Source organism: Hirsutella rhossiliensis, assembly GCF_020360975.1.
Source record: "Hirsutella rhossiliensis strain HR02 chromosome Unknown scaffold00013, whole genome shotgun sequence".
NCBI classification, from domain to species: Eukaryota; Fungi; Ascomycota; class Sordariomycetes; order Hypocreales; family Ophiocordycipitaceae; genus Hirsutella; species Hirsutella rhossiliensis.
In genome coordinates, this window is record NW_025408679.1 from 2,011,464 (window position 1) to 2,033,844 (window position 22,381).

The following is a 22,381-nucleotide window of genomic DNA, read 5'->3' on the forward strand; positions in this document are numbered from 1 at the left end:
GAAAGAGGTGGATATATACGGTCAGATGGAGAACAATATGCCCGAGGCAGTCCGCAACTGTCGTACCTGCAAGCAAGATCTGCCCGAAGTCGAATTTCGAAGCGTCAAGGACCCTACGAAGTTTACAGGACAGTGTGCTAGCTGTAGGGCACACCGAAAGAACGGGCAACCGAATCGCGAGCCGCCGTTACCGCGATGCGGAATATCGCCTCGAGACCATCGCTACGCAGAGCCACGAAGAGGACGGATTCGCTAGCTAACCTGACGCCTCCAAGGCGGACTGCGCCAACGCCTGCGTCTGTGACTGACCTACGACCTCCTGCCATGCCTGTTTTATTCCGTGGCCTGGCGCCTGCACCGGAACTGCCTATACCTCCGCTGGGGCCATCTACTCTAAGCCCTGTTGAGGACCTTCCCTTTCCTCCTACCCTTGGCCTGCCAACAGTAGTTCTGGGCACGCCGATTCAAGACACTGCTTCTACAGCTCCTGTTGTGCAAGGCACTCCTATACCACAGGAATCGCTTCCTACCACTCCTTCATTATTGTCACAGGGTCATCACCGCGGCCGTTATACTCGTCAAGGCACACAGCCTCAAGCGCGGCTGTTTGATCAGAGTAGTGATCCGCCTTTACAGGTGACCTTGACTTGCCCGCCCTTAGTAAGGAAGATCAGGCGCTTGTGCGAGAGTTCTATACTGCCCTGAATGACGACAAGATGCATAGTTGCATTCGCTGCCAGGAGCGTTGGTTCGATATGAAACGAAATAGCTTGAAAATCTGCAGCCGCTGCATTGGTCGAGACAGGAAGAAAGCCCTCGACGAGCCCTACTTCTTCAGCGCTGCGAATAACCTCGACTTTGGGGAAGTCCCCGGCAATCTACCCGATCTAACGATGGTTGAGGAGATGCTTATTGCTAGGATTCACGTACACGTCAAGGTCCTACAAGTGCGTGGCGCTCAATACAAATATCGCGGCCACGTTATCCACTTTCTTCGCAACATTGGTAGGCTATTTGAAGAGCTCCCAGTGCTACCGAAGGAGCTAGATATCGTGCTCCTACGGCCTCCTAATATGGAAGGCGACCCTCGCTTCCAGCAACAGTTTGCTCGCGATTTCCGGGTACGCCGTTCATGCCTGTTGACCTGGCTGTATTACCTACAGCGCCACCACCCGGGCTATCGCGATATCGTCGTGAGCCAGGATCGCCTGCAACGGCTTCCTCTTGACGGCAGCATAGTTGCTTCCATTGCTAGCCAAGTGGCTGACATACCTGACGGCGAGATCCCACAAGGCCCTGTTGAGGAGGCCTTGAAGAGGATCCTGCGATGCGGACGCATCAGCGATCCCGAACTTGCAGGTTACCGATACCGAATTAAACGCCCTGCAGTCCCGAGTCCTTGATGTTGCCCTGACTCTGAGCGTATGGCTAATGTTGAGTATATGTCGCATAGCGCGCAGGCTCACCACCAGATGCCATTGCCATCCATTCGCAGGACCCTATCGACGAATTCAACCGTTCCCAGCCGCTGTTATCGCTTGCGTTCCCTACCCTCTACCCTGACGGCAAGGCCGACTTCGTGGAGCCTCGCCTACGGAGCATCACGTACCAGGACTACCTTGGCCATGCGATGAGATGGCATGACGGACGTTTTGCCCGCCATAAAACGTGGCCTTTCGTCGCCCTCAACACGCTGCTACGTGCGCAGGTCCGAAAGCGAAGTGACTACTTCGTCAAGCAACGCGACAGCCGCCGTCAACCCCTTACACGCGCTGACCTAGAGGAAGCGATGGCTGAGCCTGATGAGCCAGAGGCTCAGGACCTGATCCAGTCGATCACGCGCCAAGCCGCGGTAATCAGGGGCACCCGGCCGTATTGGTATAAGCAAAGGAAGGAATTGGAAGCATATGCCTACAATCTGGGCAGACCTGGCCTTTTCGTTACTGCAAGTGCGGCCGATTACCACTGGGAATCACTATATCGTCACATGCCTCGATTCCAAGAGTGGAAAGCAGCTCCTGAGGCGGCGCGCATGGTCCTGTCCGGCAACTACTGCGAGACAACGCCCACATCGCCGCCTACCACTTCTACAAGCGTTATACGCTTCTTACGACTATTGTCCTGAAGCAGAAGTTCAACCTAACGGACCTTTGGGGCCGCTATGAGTGGCAGGGCAGGGGGTCCAGTCACCACCATGGCCTATATTGGTTAAGTGGCCACCCAGACTTGGATCCTGACGATAATCGATCCGGGAGCGATTTGCCCGTATCTGGGGATATCACGTATCTGCCGTTAACCCAGAGCCTCATCGAATACAGGCTCCTGGGAAGGGAATCCCTGATCAGCAATCTATTGGAGCAGCCCTTACCGTTCAGTTCCTATCGATGGTAGTCAACCGCGTGCAACGCCACCGCTGCAACAACTACTGTATGCAGCGCAATAAGCATACCAAGCAGGTAGAGTGCCGATTTGGATTTCCTCACGGACAGCGCCTACTAGCCTCCCTTGACAAGTTGCCTCACTCCAAGCACTGGACCTTTAGGGGTGGGAGGAACGATGGCCAGATTAACCACTACAACCGCTTGCTTACCGTTGCATGGCTAGCCAATACAGATGTCTCTCCTGCACGAGCCTCCAGCAGGTGGTCGAATACGCAGCCAAATACTGCTCCAAGTCAGAAAAGAAGAGCGAGTCTTTTGCCCAGATTGGGAAGGCGCTGATGCCCCGGGTCAGGACCACAACCCCTGATTTCTTTCACGTCAAAGCTCCTGAATCAGCTAGTTGCTGAACGGGATTACTCGAAGCAGGAGGTTAGCCACTTACTCCTCGGCCTGCCGTTACAGGAGGGCTCACGAATCTGCCTATACGTTGACTGCCGTCATCCTGACAGACATTCCGCTCCTTACGCATTGACGGCGATGAGGTTGACGAGGCCTCCAACGTCTACGAAAAGTACGGTCAGCGCCCGGAAGCCCTGAAGGACCTGACCTACGTTTCCTTCCTCAAACACTGGAATTTCCGCTCTAGAGACCCTTCCGCATGGAAGCAATGGCGGCCAGGCAACGTTAACGGCAGGCCCGTGTGTTGGTTTACTTTCCTCGCTATCAGGCTGCTCCAGAAGGCCAGCAGTGGCCAGATTATTGCCGTGTAAAGCTGACATTAAATCACCCACATCGCCGGCTTGATGAGCTCCTCACTTTCGACGGCCAGGCTTTTAGTTCCCACGTTCAGGCCTTCTCCTATTGTTGGCAGCATCACAATCATGGTGATGACCATTACGGCCAGCCAAAAGAGGCTCGATTACAGCCTCAAGATGATCAATATGAGGCTCTGCCTGTGGGGGAAGAATTTGATGACGAAGACTGGATTCGCCTCGCTGCCCTTTTACCTGACCACCCCCTTACCCAGGAAGTTCTTGACCTTCTTGGCCGCCGCGATATCGACGTCAATTACGACTGGACACGGCATGTGGGTACATATCCGGAACTTCGAGATGGCTACTGGAAGGACCTTATCGCTAGCCACCCCATGGCCAACGATGTGGAGGTCCTTGGCCTCAATGGCGTAATACGCTGAATCCACAACAACGGCTCGTGTACGACACATTCATGGGCCACTTCCAGGCGCGAAATCCCACTCAAATCCTTCTCCACGTTGATGGTGGTGGTGGCACCGGCAAGTCGTTCCTTATCAAGGTGCTTTCCTCCCATCTTCAGGCGGCCGCTCTGCCGAATCCTAGCCCTATTTGCCGCGTAGCTCAACAGGCGTTGCGAGTAACCAGATACAGGGCAGCACCATTCATTCATTGCTACGCCTCCCAGTAGGTGGTGCTTTTACCGACCTTCCCCCAGCCGACGCAGCCGCCCTTCAGTCCCGCCTACGGCACGTCAAATACCTCGTGATCGATGAAAAGAGCATGCTGGGGATTGAGCAGCTCGCGCGGATCGATTCCCGTCTGCGACAGGCCTTTCCACAGCGTAGCCTCGAGTTCTTTGGTGGTGTGAGCGTCTTGCTTGTGGGCGATTTCTTCCAGTTACCACCAGTCCGGCAAAAGCCCCTGTATTCGACTAGCACCAGCCTGTCTTCGTTGGAAAGGAGAGGGCAGGTGGCCTACCGGTTATTTGACCGCACCGTCTTCCTGACCACGGTACAGCGCCAGGCTGGTGATGATCAGGCTCAGTTCCGTCGGGCGTTGCAGGAACTGCGTGAAGTCAAGTTATCCATACCGTCCTGGAACCTCCTTAGCAGTCGGGTACAGTCCAGGCTAACGCAGAGCGAGGTTGACAGCTTCAGGGCCGCTTTGCGGGTGTATTCTACCAGGGCCCGGGTCAACGAATACAATTACGAGCATATGGTGCATCTCAACGCCCCGGCAATACAGGTGGAGGCAAAGAATCAGGGCAAGGGCGCGGGGCGGGCACCAAGCGACAATGCTGGCAATCTATCTAACAAGTTCCCTGTTGCTAAGGGCGCCAGGGTAATGCTCACTACTAACCTATGGCAGCCAGCTGGCCTAGTTAACGGTGCCCAGGGTACTGTATACGATATCGCCTGGAACCCAGGCGCCGAACCATGGAAGATCCCCGGCCGTTATTATGGTGGACTTTGATAGCTACGATGGACCGCCATATCTAATAACTAACGAGGGCAGGAAAATCTCACCCATCCTCCCAGTCAGGCGTGATTTCCTTATGGGCAACGAGACCTGCGCTCGCACGCAGTTTCCCCTGATGGTGGCGTTTGCTATCACTGTTCACAAATGCCAGAGCCTAACGAAGGAGCAAATAGTTACTGATCTCGCTACGCGACTTCCAGGCCGGTATTAGCTATGTTGCTGTGTCACGGGTTACGTCGCTGCAAGGCTTACTCCTTGAGGCGCCTTTCGATCGTCAGAGCCTCTATAACCACACGCCGACAGAAGGTTTATAAGCCTGTCTCCCTACGTGCTGCGTTTACGGCTAACTACAAAGGCTAAAGCAGGGATGAAGATGCGCCTCGCTGACCAACAACGGCGTCAGGGTCAACAGCTGAGCGATGCACCGTATCCACCACTCTACCTTGACTAAACGACGTCTCCTATAAGCTACAGGGAAGGGGGAGGTTCGATATAGGGTATATAGTTAGATTGGGCCAGTAAAGGAGCGGTTTAAACAGCTGGATGGCCGCCGCAGGCAAGGGGGTTCTAGGGGTCCCCTAGGAAAGTTGAATTGCAGGAATACGATGTTCACCCTTCGGGCTGGATATTCAGCCGTTAAGCCCCTTGCCTTGGCAACTTAACGGGTGTTCGAAGTATTTTAATCATCCCACAGTGTCTCCATCAGCTTCTTTGACGAGTCAGCCCACTCCTTCTTCCAGTTTTCGTGTATGTAGTGCCATTTATGCGAAGGGTGAAGCACAATCGCAGCGACGTAGGCAGGCGATTCGTCAGTAAGACAATAGTACTTATCCATCTTCGCCCAGCCCGAGTTATACATTGGTGCCATAATCGGATCGTCGATATGTGCCTCTTTTCCTGCTTCGAATTGCGCCAATACGAAGTCCCAGGGTGGCGATCAATTCAATTCCATCAATTTGGCCTCATTATTGAGTTGCGTTGACAGCTTATTCATCATTGGTCCCGTTGAGTTGAACCACCTGCCTTCAGATGGGGGCGATGGAGTTGAATTGAAGACGTTGAACCACGTACGGCCCATGGGGTCGCCGAGGCTAGCCGGCAGCATGTCAGTATCATCCCTAGACTCCATATAATGCTATTCGCATTCTCCTGACACGTCAACCAACGTATCCACGGCGTCGATTAGGCCATTCCGTACCCACGACCGTAACGTTTGCGTAATCCCTATCGTGCTGGCTTCAATCGAGTCCGTAGCGGTGACACCATTTGCCCAGTGGTACTAAAGAGACGCTCGCACTCTGCGGACATGGGAGGATCGAGAGCAAGTCGAGAGCCATCCGCGACAACCGTGGGTAGTCTTTCCGCCTCTGCCACCAATACTGAAATGGGTTGGTGACGAGAGGATCATTCTCAGCGTCAGCACTCGACAGCCAGCGGTCATATTCATCATGGTCCGGATTCAGTGAACTTTCCAAAGAGGAAGATTCGTTGGGCAGCGACGAAGTCCTCTGGGCTCGGTGTCTCTCAAGCGCGCTCATTGCCTTCAGTCGCTTGTACGGACGCTCTTCGTCAGGCATCGGAGGGATCGGCAGCGATTTGTACTCCTCCTCCCAGGTTTCTCACCATTCCTTTTGCCTCCTGTAGCCAGGGGAGCTGTGCTTTGTCAGTCCATGTATTCTCGAAATAACCCCAACGCGAAACCGGATTTAAAATAGCAGAAGCATAGTATGCTGGCGTCTCGTCAAGCTTCGTATAGTAGTCGTTCAACTTATCCCAGCCCAGATTAATGTTAGCCTTGAGGTGCTCTGGATCGGGGAACTTCTCCGCTACTGCTTTCCACTCCTCTAGTCTGTCCATCAGGAATTCGTAGGTTGAGGCAACGTCCCACATATTTCCGTATGCTTCAATGCGGCCTCCTTTTCGAACTCGGCTCTGGGCGTCACCTTCTAGCATTCGGAGTGCTTCTTCGAAGTCAACAAGCACCCTATCCATCAACCCAATGACCTTCCAGTCTTTATCGCTGAGAAGACTCTCCTCGCGGAGAGACAAAGGCATCTCTTTGCCCTTCTCATCCCATTGCGGCATTTTTCCTGAACTCAAGCGTGACCGGGGTCTGAGGGCCTTGAACCCCGCTAATTCCCACACAAACACAAATCGCTTTCCCCACCACTTTGCACCAACGCGTCGGACGAATCAGTTGTCGAACTATGGATTCTGCAAGTGTGCTATCCTTCTTCGATGCTGAATCTATTTTGTCGGACTCTACGACATCAAGATCTCGCAATACAAGAGGCAAAGCGGCTATCGCAACGTGGAAGCATGCTCGCGTTGCAGCAGAGGGGGAGGAAGAGTTTAAGGGCCGAAATCGCCTTCTCTATTGCAGCCATTGTCCCCAGACGAACACGTACAGCACTTCAGTTACCACTAACTTTCGAAAACATCTGGAGGGTAAGCACGATATTCGAGTCGTGGAAGATTTGACCCCTCTTCAATCGTCCATCTTTGAGGGGTTTGAGCAACTCTACCAGCAAGCACGGGACTTGGGCCGCACAACGGAGATTGAGTCGGAGGTCTTCAAACGCTACCTGGACCAAGACAAGATAAACAAAGCCTTAGCTTGGCTGATCGTCGCACGAAACCTTCCTTATCGAATTGTCGAATCCCGCGAATTTCACCTCTTCATTTCGACCTTGAACCCGGTCGCGAAGGACCATCTCCTTCCGCCCACTCGACTATTCCACGAATTATCGACAATCATTTCCAGTCGGCCAAGGATATCGTGCGAATGAAGCTCCAGTCAGCAAAATCCAAGGTTCACCTCTCGCTTGACATTTGGACGTCCCCCAATCGGCTCCTTCTTCTCGGAGTTTGCTCCCACTTTGTTGACCACGCACAAGAAGCACGACGGAAAGCTCTCCTTGCACTTCGGCCTGTGGCGAACCATTCCGGGAGGAGCAATTCGTTACACTTCTTCCCATCTTGCGGGACTTTGGTATTCTGCGACGCCTTGAAGCATCGTTGGGGATAATTCGAGCACGAATGACACCCTCTGCCGGGCAGTGAGCACGTATCTCAAGGAAGAGGGCGTCAAATGGGATCCTGAAGTTCACCGCCTCCGATGCCTAGGCCACGTTATCAACTTGGCAGTTCAAGCTTTCCTGTTCCAGAATTCTATTGACTTGAAAGAGGGCGAAATATGCGAAGACGCAGATGACCTGGCAAAGTTCAAAGGCAGCGCACCGAATTTCGCCGCCTTGGACCACTTGGTAAGCTCCACAACCTGGTTGTCAACATCCGGAGTTCATCAGGACGCAGTGGAGAGTTTATGGAACTCGCTGAAAGGGCATTTCACTTGACAATCGTACGAGGTGGAATAGCTGGTATCAAATGCTGCATGTTGCCACTCAGCAGGAAACTGCCAGCGCTCTGGACACCTACACCAAGAATCATTTCGAAGATCTTTCTGCGGATTTTCTATTGCCGGAAGATTGGGCCCGGCTCCGAATAATTGAGAAGATCCTTCAACCGTTCGCCCGAGCGACATTAGCAACACAAGGGGATCATGCGACCCTGGACAAAGTGCTCTTCACGATGGACGTCTTGATCCGATGCTTTGATGAAGCCCTGGTACCATGCCTTCCATTCCTCTGATCTCCTTGTGCAAGCGCTGAGATGGTGCAATAGGTCACGTACAAATCAGACACCGAGCTGTCCTTTAGGATCAAACGAGGGTGGGAAGTCTTTGACAAATATTATAGCAAGACAGAAGCATCGCCCTATTATGCAGCTGCCTTGATCCTTCATCCCAGCTATCGCACAACATACATCCAGGCAAATTGGAAGAAGAAGTGGCAAAAACCTGCGTTCAAACAGGTCAAAGACCTTTGGCTCACATACCGAGACACTGTGGATGGCGCCCTCTCGCAACATTTACTAGATGACGATGATGACGAGGACCTTGACGCGTTTGATCGCATTTCAAGGAACCTGCAGAATTGCACTCGACCGTCAAGCCAGGACGAGTACGAAGATTACATTTCATGTGATCCGTACGACATTACGCCGACGACGGCCTTGTCATGGTGGCTTCAAGAGCAACAGAGAAAACGATGGCCCAAGCTATCACAAATGGCCATAGACATCCTATCAATGCCGGCGATGAGTGATGAACCTGAGCGGGTGTTCTCAGGGCGCGTCGCACAATCTCATGGGAAAGAGCCCAATTGGACGCGAAACAAGTCGAAAGGGAGAATGCTTAAAGCATTGGCTCAAGAACGATATCTTGCAAGGGGCCGAGGGTGGTGGCGGGTCCCCAGATTTTGGGTAAAATCCTGGCTCAACTTCTACGCCTGTTTCCTGCAAAGGAGCAAATTTCTGCTTGGCATCCCCTTGACCGGTCGTCTGTCATTACGTTCACGTTAACTGTTCCTTGATTTTCATTGATTCATGTCGTGTTTGGCACGTTTTGCCGAGACCATATAGGTGAGCTGTTGCGGGATGCGCACGGACCAAGAATGGAAAGGTGTATTGCAATACTTGCAATAAATGTGGGGCGATACTCCAGTATGGATTGCACACCTTTCCATATATGGAAAACCACCCTGCGAAGCCGGTACGTCAGCTTATCGGACTGATGGATCCAATTTACTAGGTTGTGGAGCTTTCCGACTGGGCCTTTCTTTCGCCAGATTTCATGCTGGACCGCGTCAAGAACAGGCTCCCCGTTAATCTCTGCCTCAAACGCGTCGGCCTTGTGTCCAAATAATAGCGCCTTGACCACCAAGTTGAGCACGTGGCCGAAGCATCGCACCCTCCGCTTCTTCGGATCAAAGCCCAGTGCCTCTGCAATCTCCTCTGTCGCCGTATCCATATTGCCAGCGTTGTCCAGTGTAATATAGCCCACCTTGTCGAGGATCTCATAGCTCTCTAGGATCTCGAGGATCTGGGCTGCAATGTTTTCTCCCGAGTGTGAGATCTTCAGCTCCGGCATGCCTAGGACAAGCTTTGATGGAACTCCATCCTTGTCGATGTAAAACATATAATCCCGTATAAAGCGTGCCGATTCCTGGAACGCCAGCCGTCGAACGCAATGTGAATTTGGCCCGGGGTGCTCTTTAGATTGTCGATTACGCACGTCTTGTATCGGGTATAAAGGTCAACAATTCGCTTTCGAACGGTATCGTGCGAGATGTGGGCATTCGTCACTGCGACCGATGGATTCAGGTATTCGAAAATATGTCGGAGGCGACAGTGCTCGGGCTGGCGAAAGGAGACGTTGGCGTCGACCACCCACTCGAGAAGAAGTCTCTGAAAATGGTCCTTATCGAAGCGCTGGATGAGGGCGTTCGCGATACCTTGCTCTTTGGGGTCTGAAGCATTGAGGTTCAACATCTCCACAATATTCTTTGACGGGGTCTTGTCCCTGGTTCCTTTCCCAAGAGCGGGCGCCCCCTCTTCCCGGACAGATCGACAAGCCTGTGCTCTTTGAACAGATGATTCTCGATGTTCTGAGTGCCAGCGGCAGAGAAGTCTGATGTTTTTTGCTTCGGCTTCTTGAGGCAGGGCTTGCAAACCCATTTTCTTTTCGTGGGAGAATCGCTAGGTTGAATGTCGAAACCATGCTGCCAGACCCACGAAGTCTGCCTGCCAGCACGCTCGGAAATCGTATAACCTGGAAAATGGTTCCATGGGAAGATGCTCCATTCGTCTTGCAAAGCATCCATGTTAACAAACGACTTGCTGGATGAGCCTCCGTCTGAAGCACGCTGGGGCTTAGTAGGAACGTCGGTTTCCATTTGGCCGCAGGAAGGGGATGCATTCGTTTGGGGAAGGTTTCTCTGCGACGCGACTCGGGGAACTTCAGCCCAAACGCGTTCAATCGCCCAGGTACTTATACATTCGTTACATCTGAAAACAGTATGGAATGGAAGTACTACAACACTCAATACGGTAACTAAGGCTAACCTTGAGGGTGATCACGCGAATCACGCGCGTCAGACGCGACTCGATTAGGTACCTAAGTGTAGATGCTACCTAGATCACCTCCTGCTTCAACGGCTTCAACGCGTGGTCAACGTTCGAGGCGGAGGCGTGGATTGAAGCTCTCAATGTGCAGGTGATATTGAATTGATTGAATTGAAACACGTGACTTCCACTTCAATATTATTGAAGACGTGGAGGTGGAGGTGGAATTGATCGCCACCCTGATCTTAGCAAGCAAGAACAGAGCGTTTTTCTTACAGAAGGGAACTACGTCGCCTACATCGCCGTTTCGGGCACCCCGCTACAGATCGCCTATTCAAGCTGCTAACCCGGGCCGGCCACGAAGTCGAACAGCAACGGCTAGAGGAAATCGGCAAATTCTGTCATCACTGCCAACTACACGGACGAGAGCCTCGTAGGTTTAAATTCAGCCTAAAAGATGACCATGAATTCAACTATGAAATTCTTGTCGATGTGATGTACTTAATTAGCCGCCCTGTCTTACATGTCGTCGATTCTGCTACTGCTTTCCACGGGCTAGGTTCCTGAAGTCCCTATCAACAAAGGACACTTGGGAAGCCCTCCGCTGCTTATGGATCGATACGTACCAAGGACCCCCGGACGTTGTTACCCACGATGCAGGTACGAACTTCGCCTCAACGGAATTTCAAACCGAGGCCAAGATGCTAGGGATTACCTGTAAGGAAGTCCCTATTGAAGCCCATTGGTCTATCGGCAAGGTTGAACGGTACCACGGCCCTTTGCGACGAGCGTTTGAGATTATGTACGCAGAGCTCTCAAGCCAGGCAGACGCAGATTCGATCCTCCAGATGGCCGTTAAAGCAGTCAACGATACCGCCGGACCAGACGGACTTGTACCTACCCTTCTTGTCTTCGGGGCTTACCCTCGAATCACCGCCGATTCGCCGCCGAATCCCTCGGTAATCCGACGCGGTGAGGTCGTACGCAAAGCTATGAAGGAACTACGCAAGTTTATGGCCAACCGGGACGTTAAAGAGGCCCTAGGCACACGCAATGGTCCAACAACTATTGACGTTCTAAACCTCAAGTTGCAAAGCGAGGTATGCGTTTGGCGGGAGAAGGTTGGCTGGCGAGGCCCTATAAGGTTATAAGTATAAAAGACCATGATATCACGGTTGATATGGTTAACGGACCAACGACCTTCCGATCAACTGTCGTGAAGCCGTACTATAAGGACGATAACTCCCCTGCTGCCCCCGGCACGGACGAACAACCTCGGAAGAGAGGACGCCCGCTTAGATCGACGAATGCACCCGCAGCTCAGACAACGGAGCCCGCAGCCCAGACAGCCGTAAAGCCGCCCACAGGACCACGCAAGCGAGGTCGACCCCCGGGATCGAAAAATAAGAAGCATAGCTTGTACAACGCCCAGACCTTCCTACAGAAACGGGAAATGGACGATATTGCCCTTGCCATTAAGCTTCGAGACGACGGCGTCATTACAACGCCAGGTGCCCCGTTTGAACAGTCCGATCAAAAAATCAATGACCTCATCGGACGAGGGGTATTTACCTTCGAGTTATTCGACCCGACCAAGCATCGAGGAACACGGATTTTCAAGTCACGATTAGTCCGAGAAGTTAAAGGAAAGTATATAAAGCCGTACGAAAGTCTCGCCTCGTAGTCCAAGGCTATAACGACGACGAGAAGAACACTCTTTGACCCAATCGCCTACCATCCAGCGGGCTAGTCAAAGACTAATCATAGCCCTTGCCCCAACGCTCCTTACGTCCGGTATGTCCCTCGAACTAAGGGATATATCACAAGCCTATACGCATTCAACGACAGGACTTGCACGCCTAGTCCTAACCTATCTTCCCATCGAACTACAGGATAAGTACCCAAGGGGACTATCATCCGATCGTCCGCCCTCTTTATGGCATTGCAGAAGCAGGCCTACATTGGTTCGCAACATACCACAAGCATCATAGGGAGCAGCTACGGATGTCGACTTCAACGTTCGACCCATGCCTCCTTATAACGAACACGGACCCCAACCAAGCGTTTGGCATAGTGGGCATGCAGACGGATGACACCTGATCCTCGGAACAGCAGGCTTTTCTGTACACGAAGAAAACAAGATACAAGAAGCTAAGTTTATCGCCAAGCCAAAGACAAAGCTTTTAATTTCTTCGGCCCTAGACTTCAACGGCTGTACGCTTGCACTAGACGAAAAGGTCGAATTCACCTTAAGCAGAAGGGACAAGCTAAGAAAATCGCCCTTATTAACGTGGAAGCTTCTGATCGTATGCAAAAGTACATGGAACAACGCGCCCGAGGAGCCTATATCGCCTCAATCTGCCAGCCAGAAGCTACGTGTGATATGTCAACCGCGGCACAGGTCCAACAGCCCACAGACACGGACTGCATCACCCTCAACAAAAGACTCAAATGGCAACAGGACAACCTACAAAGAGGGATCCAATACGTGCCCCTAGACCTACAGACAGCTAAACTAATGGTCTTTACGGATGGATCATTTGCCAACAATAAGGACCTCTCATCACAAATCGGCTTTCTTGTTATGCTTGTTAACGAAAAACAAGAAAGCTCCGAGGATGTTCCTTCTTTTAACATTAACGGCAATTTGATCCATTGGAGCTCTACGAAGTGCAAGAGGGTAACCTGAAGTGTGCTTGCCTCCGAGATCTACGGCATGACCGACGGATTTGACATCAGCCTTGCTATTGCAACGACCCTAAGAATGATCACCGACCGACTGAATCTCCTCCAATCCCCTTATCGTCTGCGTAGACTCTTATTCCCTTTACGAATGCATTGTCAAGCTCGGCACAACAAAGGAAAAGCGTCTTATGATTGACATTATGGCTCTACGGCAGTCATATGAGAGACGGGAGATATTAGAAGTCCGATGGATCAACGGCAACGACAACCCAGCTGATGCAATGACGAAGGCGTCACCAAACAAGGCCCTTGAGCGCTTCATCTCGACTAACCAGCTGACTATCCGGGTAGAAGGGTCAGTCCATAGGCCAGTGTGAAACAGAGCGTCTCCTTGCCTTTTGACTTCTTTCCTTCCCTGGCCACTAGATTATCAACCAGCTATATTGTTACCTTTGTCTTTCCTTGAAAGAAAAAGTTGCTAGTGTCTAGATGCGGAGGACTTCATTATGTGGGGACATGGGCTCTACTGGCCCTACGCGAGAAGGAGGCTTTATAGGAGGGTCTCGGAAGATATTCGGACCGGGTTACACGCCCTTCATTCCTCCCTTCCTTCCTTCTTCTCCTCCTTCCCCTCATTCTTCTTCATCTTTTTCTCTTCTCTTCATAGATTACCAATACAACAGTCACAGGCATAGCTCTTTAGCACCTTTGATTCGTATTCTCTATCACCCCTGTGCACAGCACGAATACCCACGACCCAACATAGACCTTTATTTTTCCTAGGTAATATATCCTTTTATAGGAAGGACTAAATAAATAAACTTCTATATAAGTAGAGCGTACTATATCTTACTAAAGAAATAATTACTTAATATTAAAAGTATATACCCTTAGGTAGAGATTAAAAAGGATATTAATTATACTTAGTAAAATAAAGGTAGATACTTAAGGGTAAGAATAGAATTCTAGCTATATTCTAAATAGTTCTTTTATCCTACTACCTCCCTTTTACCCTTTATGTCACGGCGAGCGAAAGGGGACTGCAGACAAAGCTAGCAAGATACTCTGTAACGAAAGAATACTAAGATGAAGAGGAAAGAAAACCACATAACTCCTAACGCCGTGACCTCCTCATATCCTCCCTGTCGCTTCGGACCTGGATGACGGGGCTGCCCGTACCTACCGTCGGAGCTGCCCGTGCCCGGAGCTGCCCGTCCGGAGCTGCCCGTCCGCGGGTGCCGTGCCCGTCCGCGGTTTCCGTAGTAGTCCCCAGGTGTGTCACGGTAACCCAGGGGTCCCAGGTAGGGCCCTGACACTACCCCCTCCTTCCGGAGAGCTCGCCCCGAGCTCTGACCAATGCCGTAATGCCAATACCCAGAGACATACCTACTTCGTTACCCGCCGTCGCCTCATTTTTGTGTTGTCTTGCCGTTGAGTCGGGAGGTCGTCATCTGGTGTGTCTAGGGCGACTTGGTCCGTCGCCGCTGCTTGGATCCATGCAGCTAAGCGGCCCGGAGGGCCAGGCTTATCGGGGTGGGCGTTGTGGAAGTGTTGTAGGGCTAGCGGAGCGTTTTTGAAGTTACTCGCTAGATACCAATCTGGGTCCGGGTCCCAACCCTTCCAACTAACCTGGTATTGCAGCTTTCCCCTGGCAATCCTGGATGCAAGGACTTGGTCGATCTCCCACTCGGATTCCCCCTGTATGACTACCGGCGGGGGCGGTTCGTAGGTCTGTCCTGGTACCGGATCCGAGGGCGCTTTAAGTAGTCGGCTAGCGTTAATAACCCGGTGGATTTTCATCGTTGGTGGTAGGTCCAATTCGAAAGCGTTTGGCCCCTTAGCCGATAAGACCCGAAACGGGCCTAGGTAGGGTTGATCCAAGCCGTCACTCGGGCGTCCCGTTGACCAGTGTCCCTTTTTCAGGTATACCAGGTCGCCTACCTCCCAGTCGACCTCCCTACGGCGTTTATCCGCCTGCCGCTTGTATTCCGCCTGCTTGGTGAGTAGGGTTTCCTCGCCCACCGGACCCCTCGGCGGCCCGGGAGGCGAACTGCTGCGCCGCTGTTCGCCCTAGCTGCTCTCTGGGGGGGGCCGTCGCTGTGGGTGGCGCCACGGACCAGTCGAACGACATTCGGGGTAAGTATCCCATCTCAAGCTCCGCAGGTGCTAGACCGATGCTCTCGTGTGGGTGGGTTGAGTGTGCGAAATCCAAGCAGGGCATTTCGGACCAGTTATCCTGGTAGTAGTCTAGATAGGGACGGAGCTTTGTCTGTAGGAACTGGTTTATTATCTCGGTCTGACCGTCCGTCTGAGGATGTTCGGCCGTAGATAGCTTCATCTTCGTCCCCACGAGGCGACAAAGTTCGTTCCAAAGCTCGAAATAAACTGCGGCCCGCGATCTGACGTAATGGTCTCCGGTGCGCCGTAGGTCCTCCAGATATGCTCGTAGAAAAGCCAGGCCATATCCTGCGCGGTACAGGTCGTATATGTCGGTAGGGAGAACGTCCTCTTGCTCAACCGACAGACCGTAACGAAGACCGCCGTATACCCCTTCTTGTCTCGTGGCATTGTCTTAAAGTCCATAGAGATGTGCTGCCAGGGCGCTCCGGAATTGGCAGTGGCTGGAGTAGTCCTGCTGGTCGGAGGCGGAGTCTTGGGACCGCTTGCAGTCCGCGCAGTTCGCGCAGTAACGGTCAATAAAACCTCCTATCCCGAGCCAGTAGTACCGTCTCGTTAAGATCTTCCTCATCTTATTCCGGCCGGGATGTGCCTGACTTCGCGGACGGTGCGCCTCGTGACAAAGGGCAGTCCGTAGGTTCGCCTCGTCGGGGACGACTAGTCGTCCATCGTAACAGAGGAGGCCACTCTGGACTTGGAACCGGGAGTCTGGTATCTCTGCTTGCTCCCTTTCGGAGCGTAGCGAGGGTGAAGCCCGGTTTGCCTGGAGGATCGCTTCGATAAGCTCGAATCCTTCCAGTAGGCACCCATCTCTAGAGTTTGGGGTCTCGGCTTGTCTTGCGGAACCGGGGGTATATATGGCAATAGTAGGGTCGTCTCCGCCTGCGGCGCCTGCGGCTATAGCAGCCCTCCGTCGTGCCCCTGCAAACTGAGTTGCTGGGATTAGGATCTGCGAGCGGTTCAACTCCTTGAGCGCCTTCTGTAACTGCACGTCCTGGGCCTTGCGGGAAAGAGCGTCGGCGACGACGTTTTGCTTGCCCGGGCGATAGTGGATTTCGAATCCGACCATAGCAAGGGTCTCGATCCATCGAGCTTGCCGTGCGTTTAGCATCCTCTTTGTAGCGAAGTACTGGAGGGCTTGGTGGTCGGTGAAGATCTTGATGACTCCGGGAGCGACTAGGGATACAAGGCATCCATTCCTTCAGGCACACGATAATAGCCAGGAGCTCCTTATCGTGTATCTCATAGTTACACTCCGCTGCGTTCATCGTTTTCGTAAGGAACGAGACCGGGTGCCATTGTCCATCGTCCGCTAGTTGTGAGAGCACGCCCGCGATAACCCCATCCGACGCGTCAGTCTCTAGCTTCGTCTCGCGGTCCTCTATGAAGTGGACGAGGACTGGCGCGGTAGTTAGAGCTGTCTTTAGGGTCTCGAAGGCCTCAAGGCACCGGTCGTCGAAATCCCACCTACTCTCCCTGTCAAGCGGTTTAGGGTCGGCAGATTCTACCGTAGTTACGGATAAACCGACGGTAGAAGTTGCAGAATCCGAGGAAGGACTGCAGCTCTTTTTTGCATCGTGGGGTCTGCCAGGTCAGGATAGCCGAGACTTTCCTAGGGTCGACGGAGATACCATCCGTACTAATAATAAACCCAAGGAAATCCGTCTTTGTGACACCGAATTCGCATTTCTTGATGTCTACTTGAAGACCCGCTTCCCGAAGTCGCTCTAGAACGAGCCGTACGTTTCGCATATGTTCCTTCTTATCTTCGGAGAACACGAGGATATCATCGAGGTAGGCCGTACAGAAAGAGTCGAGGTAGTCCCAAAGGGTCGTGTTAATAAACCGTTGGAACGTACTAGGCCCGTTGCATAACCCGAAGGAAGGACCTTGTAGTGGAACTGGCCGTAACGCGTGCGGAAGGCGGTTAGTTCGACTGAATCCGGTTCGAGCCGGATCCGGTGGAACGCCTGCCTAATATCTAGCTTCGTAAATATCTTCGCCTTCGCAATGCGGTCTAGGGTCTCGCTAATAAGAGGATAGGTACCGATCCTTCTTAGTTAGCTGATTGAGTTCCGGAAATCTACGCAAAAACGCAGCTTGCCATCCTTCTTTTTGCAAAACAGACAGGATCCGAACTGTGCGCTGCTTGGCTCAATGAAGCCCTTCTGGAGACTATCCTGTAAATACTCCTTCATAGTCTCCAGCTGTTCGCGGTTAAGGCTGTACAATGGGTGCGTTCGTAACGCAGCAGGCCCTGTTAGTTCGATCTTATGGTCTACCCTGGGCGGGACGGAGGCATCCTATTGCTGTCCTCGCGGGAGAACACGTCGGCTAGGTCTGCGAGCTCTGGAGGTAGCTTTTCTGCGAGGAAACGGTCGTCCTCGTCCTGTTGGTTATCCTGCTCGCCCTTTCCCCGAGCGCCTTATCGATCATGTGAAGGTTGAGGAAAGTCACATCTTCGTAGGCATGCCGATGGTCCTTCCTGCGACGGATACCTGCGTGGAATGCTGGTGCCGAAATCATCAGTATATCGAGATCCTGCGCCTCCGTTGGTACCGTGGCCTGATATCCTTCTGGCAGGGTCTCTCCACTCGATGCCCGCCAGTGCTCGGTTCATCTTCCCAGGTCATCCCCTCGATGAGTAGAGTACCGTGGACGATGTTGCCGTGGGCCGATGGTGCTCGTGGCCCCTGTTGGTTCCTGTATCGCGGAGAGATCTGGATGATATGGGCCGCGCCGTCTTCTTCCTGGTCCTGTCTTTCTGCTTCTTCCCAAAGGTGGTCTCGCCGCTCTACGTCGGCCTGAACTCGTAGGGAAACTGGCTTCGGTACATAAGACGAGAAGCCTTAAGTGCAATATCTGGGATCCAGTCCTCTGGGCTTCCAGCTCAGGAGGAAGATAAGGCGACGACGGCGGCAGTCGAGACGGATATCGAAATGGCTCAAGAACATAAGTCCTACGATCAGGTGGAAATCGTTCCTCGTCCCTAGGTCGGCCTCAAGGATCGGTTGATCGCGGAAAGTCCGCCCTGGAGCTGGAAGTCTGCTTGGATAGAAGAAGTGATACACTGAGCACGACCATCAATTCCCTTAATATAACGCGGCGCTGTATAGCTGCGTCTAGGAGGTCGAGTCGTTTAGCTGCTGGCTTTGTTAGGCGTGAGTTGCCTAATAGCCACGTTTGTGCTCCGGTATCCACAAGGATGCGTACTGAGATAGCGAGACCATGTTTGCGAATCGTGCTATTAATCACAAAACTAGGACCGCCAATTAAGTGATCAATTGTCGATAAGTTCAGGTTCTCAGTAAGCTTGCGAATACTTAGGATATAGCCTGTGCGGGAGCCTTTGCTCAGGCTATGGCATTTCCCGCTACCTCGAACTCCTCATCTTGATCGTCCTGCGACTCGCTACCTTCGCTGTCCGACCCTTCCAATAACGCTCTCAGTTGGTCGTTTACCGTCCCCACTGCCGCCACAAGTGCGGCCACTCGTGGGGATCCCTTTGTCGGACAGACGGCAGCCTGATGGCCCGGTCTTTTGCAAACGAAACAGTTCCCTTAAAGGTACCATCAGACGGCAACGTGGTAGTCGGCGGGGTCGAGGGTCGCTGGGCCCGTAACTCGGTTTGGGGAGCGAATCGGACTGCCTTTGACCGAGGGAGGCGGATTATTCCTCGGTCTGGGGTCGGTATCCTAGTCTTCGCAACCTCCTCTCGGTCCTCCTTCAGTCCTCTAACGCGTCAACCTGAACAAGATACCGGGCAGTCATCCGGTCACGATATTGAGCAAACGTAAGCTCCTCGTACCGCTCGTAGATATCTTGGCTGTTTAGGCGGATCCGACCGGTGAGCTTCTTGTGAAGCTCTGTGATCCGGTCTCGGTCATGGAGTCCTGCTTTTGTCGCAAGGGTTACGAACTTCGCTGCGAAGTCGATAAAGGACTCCCCTTGTTTCATTTTCAGGCTATCCAGCCGCTGCCTCGCCTCCCACTTGTGGCTCTTGTTATCGTAAACTGACCCAAGGAGCTCGAAGATCTGACCCACGGATCTGATCTCGAGGTCGTCCTGTTTCGCGAGGTAGGGCGCTAGGACCTCGTGCGCTTGTCCCTTGATAAGGGTCGCGATCCACGTAATCCTAGCGAATTCGTCGGGAAAGAAGTAGGCGTTTAATTCCATCTTCCGCTCCACTGCTGCCTTCCAGTCAGCGTAACGCGGATTCGATCCATTGTCCAAGGGCTCCGGGTCCTGATCTTGATTGTATTGTGCCGGGTCCGGGCTGTGGACGTAGTCGACGATGGCGCCTGCGAGGGGGTTCGTTCTTCAGACGGGGGAGATGGCGTGAGGTCGTGGGGTGTGTGGTGCTCCTGAGGGGGCCCGGGGGTATCCTGTCGGAGCGCCCCAGAGTCTTTGATGCCTGCATAGCTCGCCTCGATCGCACGGATCTGGTCCGTGTAATCCATAAGATCTTGCTGGCGAGCTCTAGCCTGACGGCCTAGCTCCTTCTGGTTCGCGAGGGCTCGTTCGAGGATCTGACGGGCAACCTTCTCTCGGGTGCTGGACCGTTCGACCGTCCAACGAAGTAACTGTAACGCCGCGTTACGTTCGTTGACTAAGTGTTGCAGTTCCTAGCAAGACCCTCATGTTTCGCATTCGCGATGACGCTTTCACCCAGGCCGCGTCTAGGGTCCCGCTCGTGCGGCCTGTCTTTGCTGTAAAGGGGGTAGGGTTCTCCTGCGCGGCAAGGACGGTGTGTGCGAACTGCTGGACGAGGTCCTGGTCGGAATCCGTAAGGAGGAGCTCGTGCAAGTCTGTTGTCAGTTTCTGGGGGACCTGGAAGTCGCGGCCCACTCTAGCCGTCTCTTCTAACGGTCTCTGCATTGTCGTTCGTCCCTCAAGTAGGGGATCAGGTTGTCTCTCGTTCTTCTGACTAGCCATCTGTACTTCGATGCAGTCGTGGTCGTCGGCGGGCCCGTCTAGGCTGGCCGGAGTCTCGCTCGTCGTAGGAGCCATCGTACGCGTACTAGCGGACGGAAGATCAGTTTCTAACTGATATCTTTGGAATCTTCCACGTAGGGTAAGGGTGCCGGGTGTGCGGCGTGACCGGCGGCAATAACCACTTAGCGCAATTGGCAGAGCAATTAACGCAAATGGGTATTGGGGTCGGTAAGGGCGATCTTAGTATTATGTCACGGCGAGCGAAAGGGACTGCAGACAAAGCTAGCAAGATACTCTGTAACGAAAGAATACTAAGATGAAGAGGAAAGAAAACCACATAACTCCTAACGCCGTGACCTCCTCATATCCTCCCTGTCGCTTCGGACCTGGATGACGGGGCTGCCCGTACCTACCGTCGGAGCTGCCCGTGCCCGGAGCTGCCCGTGCCCGGAGCTGCCCGTCCGCGGGTGCCGTGCCCGTCCGCGGTTTCCGTAGTAGTCCCCAGGTGTGTCACGGTAACCCAGGGGTCCCAGGTAGGGCCCTGACACTTGGGCGGCGGCGTCACAGGCGTATCGGTAGGCGGGCCCGGAGCCTTGGAAGGCGTGTGCGGCGCGGTCGAGGGCGGCGTAGCAAGCGAGTAGGAGGCGGCGCGGACGAGGTCAAATGCGGAGGAGGCAGAAGAGGGTTGGCGCCTCAGGGGCTGTGCCTGCGGGGAAGCGGAGGCGGCAGCGGCGGAAGACCTATCATGGAAAGTCCAGCTGTCCGGGACGACGACGAAGACGTAATCGCGGTCCGAGCCGGGCGGGACACACATCACGCCATGATCGAGAAGGCCGGCGACCTTGCCGGTGCAGGTAAACGGGGTACCAGGCAGAAAGGGAGAGGCGGACCTCTCGGCCAGCTTCTTACATAGGACGAGCCAAGGGTTCGCATAGATGGGAAAGATGACAAAGACCTGAAAGGGGTGGTAGCCCTTGAAGGGAACCTTGTCCGGGACGCCAGGGGCGATGTACGTCGATAGCTGGATCAGGGCGCAGCAGCGGAGCTGGTCGGTGCCAAGACCAGGAAGAAGATCGGCCTGCAGGAGGTCAAGTCCGGAGCCGGCGACGACGCCGTGAAAGGAGACAACAGGAGGCGTCGAGGGGAAGTGGCCGTCGGGCGCCAAGGAGCGCGGGAGAACGCTCAGGGAAGAGATCAGCGGGACCGCAAAGTGGAGAGAGGGGAGGCTCACGGCTGGTAGCCCTGGTCACGGACGACGAGGGCGGGCATCGTATAGAGGAGAGTCTCGCCGACGTCGGACTCGAGACCGTCGCGGCGCTCAACCTCCCAGGCGAGGGCGTAGGGGTGGACGCGGCCGGACATGAAGAACCACTGCTCAGTCCAATCCGAGTCGACGACCGGCTGGCCGTAGATTGAGAGATTCAAGCTAAAGAAGAGGGACGAGACCTCGGCATCGTCCCCCCTGGCCCGTAGGGGATCGTATTCGAGCGCCCGCAGCCACGGGGGGACGGGCAGCAGGACGCGGGCGATGGCCTCGGCGTTGAGGCCCCTCACGTGATGCTCGTCCTGGTGGGCGAACCTCACGGGGCAGTCGGGCTGGGCGAAGAACATCATGGTCATGTCGCCGCCAGCGCCCTTATTTCCTGTAAGAGGCCTACGAAGGTGCGGCGGAGAGTCGGTGGTGGGCGGCGTCGGGGACATTATAGCCCTCTAGCAGGAGGTAAGTCAACCAGTAAGCAATAGGGCAAGGGAGGGGAGCTATACATAGCTGTATAGACCGTAAAGAAGTCTATATAGCGCGATACTATATTAGGAAGCGCGGTACGGTTATGGAGATTAGAAGATCGGATGTAGGTTAAAGTCCTAGAGAAAGAAGGAATAAAAGGTTAGCAGGGCAGGCCATCTATATATAGGGGTTCCATACAGGCGATAGAAAAGACATAGATGAAAGCAAGGAGAATAAAGGTAAGGGATAGGAAAGATATAAGCGGCGGTCTACTACAA

General features: G+C 53.6%; 6 protein-coding genes across 6 annotated transcripts; 4 read left to right on the forward strand and 2 right to left on the reverse strand.

The window, feature by feature from the left end:
- Window positions 1-755: 755 nt before the first annotated feature.
- HRG_09773 (ATP-dependent DNA helicase PIF1) lies at window positions 756-2,125 on the forward strand (the record flags this gene model as incomplete). Its single annotated transcript, XM_044868244.1, has 7 exons — window positions 756-1,121; window positions 1,164-1,193; window positions 1,284-1,359; window positions 1,461-1,700; window positions 1,782-1,872; window positions 1,927-1,949; window positions 2,004-2,125. 7 exons carry the CDS (start codon window positions 756-758, stop codon window positions 2,123-2,125), a joined length of 948 nt encoding a protein of 315 aa, XP_044716825.1.
- A 1,791-nt stretch (window positions 2,126-3,916) lies between these two features.
- HRG_09774 (uncharacterized protein) lies at window positions 3,917-5,066 on the forward strand (the record flags this gene model as incomplete). The annotated part of the gene is made up of 5 exons (XM_044868245.1): window positions 3,917-4,210; window positions 4,259-4,327; window positions 4,382-4,477; window positions 4,789-4,921; window positions 4,981-5,066. The coding sequence occupies 5 exons, from the start codon at window positions 3,917-3,919 to the stop codon at window positions 5,064-5,066; spliced, it is 678 nt and encodes a 225-aa protein (XP_044716826.1).
- Window positions 5,067-7,400: 2,334 nt separating this feature from the next.
- Window positions 7,401-8,781, forward strand: HRG_09775 (Ribonuclease H-like protein; the record flags this gene model as incomplete). Its single annotated transcript, XM_044868246.1, has 6 exons — window positions 7,401-7,411; window positions 7,513-7,607; window positions 7,676-7,881; window positions 7,958-8,242; window positions 8,300-8,664; window positions 8,754-8,781. 6 exons carry the CDS (start codon window positions 7,401-7,403, stop codon window positions 8,779-8,781), a joined length of 990 nt encoding a protein of 329 aa, XP_044716827.1.
- A 2,499-nt stretch (window positions 8,782-11,280) lies between these two features.
- Window positions 11,281-12,263, forward strand: HRG_09776 (transposase; the record flags this gene model as incomplete). Its single annotated transcript, XM_044868247.1, has 2 exons — window positions 11,281-11,679; window positions 11,802-12,263. The coding sequence occupies 2 exons, from the start codon at window positions 11,281-11,283 to the stop codon at window positions 12,261-12,263; spliced, it is 861 nt and encodes a 286-aa protein (XP_044716828.1).
- Window positions 12,264-15,149: 2,886 nt separating this feature from the next.
- HRG_09777 (uncharacterized protein) lies at window positions 15,150-16,511 on the reverse strand (the record flags this gene model as incomplete). The annotated part of the gene is made up of 6 exons (XM_044868248.1): window positions 15,150-15,152; window positions 15,206-15,221; window positions 15,283-15,345; window positions 15,391-15,663; window positions 15,991-16,170; window positions 16,249-16,511. The coding sequence occupies 6 exons, from the start codon at window positions 16,509-16,511 to the stop codon at window positions 15,150-15,152; spliced, it is 798 nt and encodes a 265-aa protein (XP_044716829.1).
- A 2,657-nt stretch (window positions 16,512-19,168) lies between these two features.
- Window positions 19,169-22,078, reverse strand: HRG_09778 (uncharacterized protein; the record flags this gene model as incomplete). The annotated part of the gene is made up of 5 exons (XM_044868249.1): window positions 19,169-19,743; window positions 19,881-20,025; window positions 20,111-20,462; window positions 20,791-21,558; window positions 21,609-22,078. 5 exons carry the CDS (start codon window positions 22,076-22,078, stop codon window positions 19,169-19,171), a joined length of 2,310 nt encoding a protein of 769 aa, XP_044716830.1.
- Between the last annotated feature and the right edge of the window lie 303 nt (window positions 22,079-22,381).